At 36.6% G+C, this 4,400-nt stretch overlaps 1 protein-coding gene across 1 annotated transcript; it reads right to left on the reverse strand.

The window, feature by feature from the left end:
* Window positions 1–200: 200 nt before the first annotated feature.
* On the reverse strand, window positions 201–2,044 carry LOC108249393 (beta-1,3-galactosyltransferase 1). Its single transcript, XM_017438772.3, has one exon. The coding sequence runs from the start codon at window positions 1,932–1,934 to the stop codon at window positions 648–650; it is 1,287 nt and encodes a 428-aa protein (XP_017294261.2). The 5' UTR covers window positions 1,935–2,044; the 3' UTR covers window positions 201–647.
* Between the last annotated feature and the right edge of the window lie 2,356 nt (window positions 2,045–4,400).

Consider the following 4,400-nt stretch of genomic DNA (forward strand, 5'->3'; position numbering starts at 1 on the left):
TAGTGGTCATTACCTGTTAGCTACTGGAAGATGGTGGTGTAACAAGTGGGCAGTTTAATTTTGAGATTAAACTTACTATTTATTAGATCTCAACAACTGAAGGATGAAATTTGTTCATTACAGTGAATCCTTATCATAATATTGATAACAATTATTAATAAGCAGCCACGGTTTCTCTAAAAATAACTTTTATTGCTCATCATTATTGCACAAAGAGAAGAGATTATCTTTCCCAAAGACATAAACAGAGGAATATTTTTGAAACTTGACAAATACATTTATTGAATTTGAGCGGCTATTGTACATCCTGACTCAAAGTTGTAAATTTTTTTAAGGTAATACTTTAACTTTTTTTTTTAGCAAACATCAAATATAAATCACATTTAAGTTAATATTTTTTTGCAAAATAATGCAAAAATTAAAAACTAACTTAGCATAAAATGACATGCAAAGCAGAACAGTAGGTGGCAGTATGAGTCTTTAAAGAGCTAGGCCATCCTTGCTTACTTAACAGTACACATAATATCACTATTTTATTTTATACAATAATGGGAATATGTTTACATCTTTAAATCAGAGAGTCTATACGTATATATATATATATATATATATATATATATATACAAAAAAGAGAATGTTAACAAAAATCAGCAGTGTTTAGGCTGGCTTTTAAAGTTTTTCCACAGCCACACACGATCAATAAATGACTCTATTGTGGTTACAACTACCTTGGAGAATTCACAGGGACTATAAGGCACTGGAAATACACTGAAGTAAAGATAGCCTGGGGGGTCAGTGGGAGGGATACCCAAGTGATGCAAACACAACCCCAAATACACATCTTCTATATAAAGGGCTTTAATATGTCTGGATGCTTCAATGAGTTTTTCTGTAAGGTCCAGAGATAAAATGTAGCCCAGACCCAAAGTATAGGGAGGGTAAATTGACTGAGGTAAAATATCTTCAGGCACATACCACTTAGATTCTGGATCCCTCAAGACTGCAGCTTCATATGCCACAAGACCTGTCATATAATTTGTCTTTGGAGCATCTAAGAGCATTTTGACCAGATTGTGCACATTTAGAAAGGTGTCTGAATCAATCTTCATGGCATAAGAAGCAGTGGAGCAGTACAAGTTTAGCCACTCCAGCATCACCATGGTCTTGATTGTCAAATTCTTGTAGCAGTCCACAAAGTCACTCTGAATCAGGTCTCGATGCTCTTTGCTTTCCTGCAGCAGCTGCTCATGGACCTGCTGAGTATCTTCTCCAGTTTGCATCCCCAGCAGGAAAAACAGCTTCACCACTTTATCTAGAACTAGGTTCTCACTTCCCCAAGTTCTGCGGATGACATCACGGTGAGCTCTGTTACTTGGTGCCACTTGAACCATCAGAACTACAAAAGGCTTCTCCTGCTCACATTTTTGAGGCTCGTTTATCACAAACTGATACTCATAAGGATATTCTACCAAGTACGGTCCAGGAGATAGGTAAGGAACAGGTGTAGAAAACAGTATGTGTAGCACCTGTTGAATCACCTCCACAGTATCTGTAGTTTGATTCTTGATATTTACCTCATGTGTTGGTGAAATGTTCTGAGTTTGAAGAAGTGCAGCTGAGGTGGCTTCAATTGTAAACCCAGCAATATCTGCAGCAGCTGTCGGCTCAGTATCAAATCGATCTGTGTTGCTTGAGGAAACATTTTGTTTTACAAAAGGAAAGAATAGTTTTGTTGAATGATTTTGCATCCATCGTTTAGGGTTCCACTCAGGTGGCATGTCCTTTTTGTTTGCGCAGTTTAAGAAAAGCACAGCTGCCAGAACCAGAATAAAGAAGAGGAAATGATGTCGTGACAACCATCTCTTGTTTCCAAGTCTGTCATTATTCATTATTTTCTGGCTGAAAGAAAAAAACAAATCATTAGGGAGCAACATAGTTTTATCAGTATCAAAGTATTAAGTGATATTAAGTTTAGTGCCTTGAAAACCTTTACCTGACACACAGAAAAAAAATGTAAAATATTGCATTTCACTTGTTAAAATAAAGCTTGTGTATTCAGGTTTTTATTCAGCTAATTAAACTCATGATTCTTGTTCTCTGCTTCTGTTTTTATAAAAATAAATTCCAAGAGGAGAAAACACAAAGCTAACATACCTTTGTCTGTCCTTAGCAACACCACGCTCCATGTTGACACTGTTAACTGTAAACGCAGCTTTCTGCATTTTTTTTTTCCAGCAGAAACAGACAAAAAGATCAATGTTGCTCCTTTGAAAAATTTATGGCGGCTTCAGTAATCAGTTGGGACTCACCCATCTGTTATGACAGGGTGGAGCTGCAGAGACAGGGGACAAGCATTCCAGACATTAGTCCTGGCTTTTACTGCCTCTGCTGATCGAGTAACCATGGCTCTGTGGTTCTTTTATCACCTTCAGGACCGCCACACCTGTGTTTGCTCCGCCTCCTGCTCTAAATTCTCCACAGGCTTTAGGATCGGCTTTCACTGTCTGAGTTGTTAGTTATTTATCTTGAGTGTGTCATTCAGCCTTTGTTAGAGTAAAAAAAAGTAAGCTTGCTAATATTTACCTGCTCACAACTTCATTCTTTAGGTGAATTTATTTTTGTTATTTACGGTTTAACCTAGTTTGTTGGACTGGTATTCCTATAGACAACATGTAATACAGATTCTTGTGATGCATAACTGAAAGTGTGAACAGACATTCCATTTACTTTTAGGTGTCAGTCTTAATACCTTTTTAAATAGATAAGCACTTTTCAGTTTGTAATATCATATTTATTCAGGCACAATGAACTTTTCCCTTTTACTTCTGATTTAATTTTAGAATTAAAGAAAAACAACTTATAATTAAAAACATTGAGATAGAAAAAAAAAGTTCTCAGATGTAAAGAGGGGGCAGTTCAGTCTTTAGATTAAATTCAACGTTTATTGACAAGATCCACTAGTGGGACCTGGTAATTCAGCCTCGACACAGGAGTGAAAAGTTATTGTAACTTTATTAAACAACTGAAAGATAGTTGTATTCAGTAGCAGGAACGCCAGCAGCAGCTCTGGGGAGAGAGAGTGGCATTTGGTGACCCAAAAAAACCCCACAGGAAGTTGGGATTTACGACGGCGAAAGCACTAACCTGGGTCATCAAGAGCCGGAGAGCGGTGTAGGCCAACTGGGGTGTTGTAGCCGAGAGGTAGGTCACTGGTGTAAATCCAGGATCAGAGTCAAACGGGCAATGGTCATTACCGGGGAGGCAGAGAGCGACAGACTCTTCCTAGGGGTTGGCGGTAGGCTAGAGTCCGTGGTACAGGCAGGGGTCGAGGTCCAGATATCCTTCAGCCAGCAAGAGTCAGACAAGGGCAAGGCACAGGGGAGAATCCAGGAAACAAGAGCCTGGTCATGATACAGGAGGTCAGTTAGAGATTGCTGGAAAACTATTTGCATGGCGCGTTCGATAATCTGGCACTGTAGGTGTGGAGAGGAATATAAAGGGAAAGGAGCAGGTGAACTGAATGAGAGTGATTAGTGACAAGACATGGCAAAATACAGAGAAACCAAGCATGAACATTACAGTTTATCAGATCTCAACAACTGAAGGATAGCATTCATTCCTCACAATAAGGATAAAACCAAATTTTGTCTTTAATATTTATTACAAAAATAAAGCTGAATCAAGAAAATAGGATCAACATTAAACAATTAAGACAACACAACAAAAAAGAAAACTAAAAATATGAGTTTAGAGAATAATCCTCTGAGGAATGATTATAAGGTAATTACTTTGAATGAGGATTTACCAACACCGCAACAAATGCTACTTTAGTAATCTAAGGTGAAATGGGGATGATTAGTTTATCTAAACCAAAAATAATTCTTTGAACAGAATATTTGAATTTTAGGATTTATGTTTGAAGTTTCTTACTCATGCGATCATTTGGAATACTTTGAACTATTAAGTCAGGTCAAGTCAAATTTATTTATATCACACTTTTCAGCAACAAAGTGATACAAAGTGTTTTACAACATGTGAACACAAAAATACAGAGTCAAAACAAACACAACAACATCTAAGATAATCTAAATGAAATCATAAAACTAAACATATCTAAAACTTGGGACACTAAATAAGACATACGAGCTTAGATAATCTAAATGAAATCATGATAAAGTTAAAACTAAACTAAAGGTACCTGAAGGCTAACTAAGAGTACCAAAAGCAAGCTAAGAGTTAAAAACATTTAATAATAGGCCAACATGATAAAAGCTAATTTAAATGAAGTCATGAAAACACACACAGCAATTAAAGTTAATCTAAAACATGAATCTAAATAAGACGAGTAAAACTTATCCAAAACAAGTCATAATAACTCATACGAAAGTTATACTAGAGAT

This window comes from Kryptolebias marmoratus, linkage group LG15 (assembly GCF_001649575.2).
Source record: "Kryptolebias marmoratus isolate JLee-2015 linkage group LG15, ASM164957v2, whole genome shotgun sequence".
Classification (NCBI taxonomy): domain Eukaryota; kingdom Metazoa; phylum Chordata; class Actinopteri; order Cyprinodontiformes; family Rivulidae; genus Kryptolebias; species Kryptolebias marmoratus.

Coding starts and splice junctions, on each gene's coding strand:
- LOC108249393 (XM_017438772.3), bottom strand. CDS start 1,934: ATGTTGCTCCCTAATGATTTGTTTTTTTCTTTCAGCCAGAAAATAATG.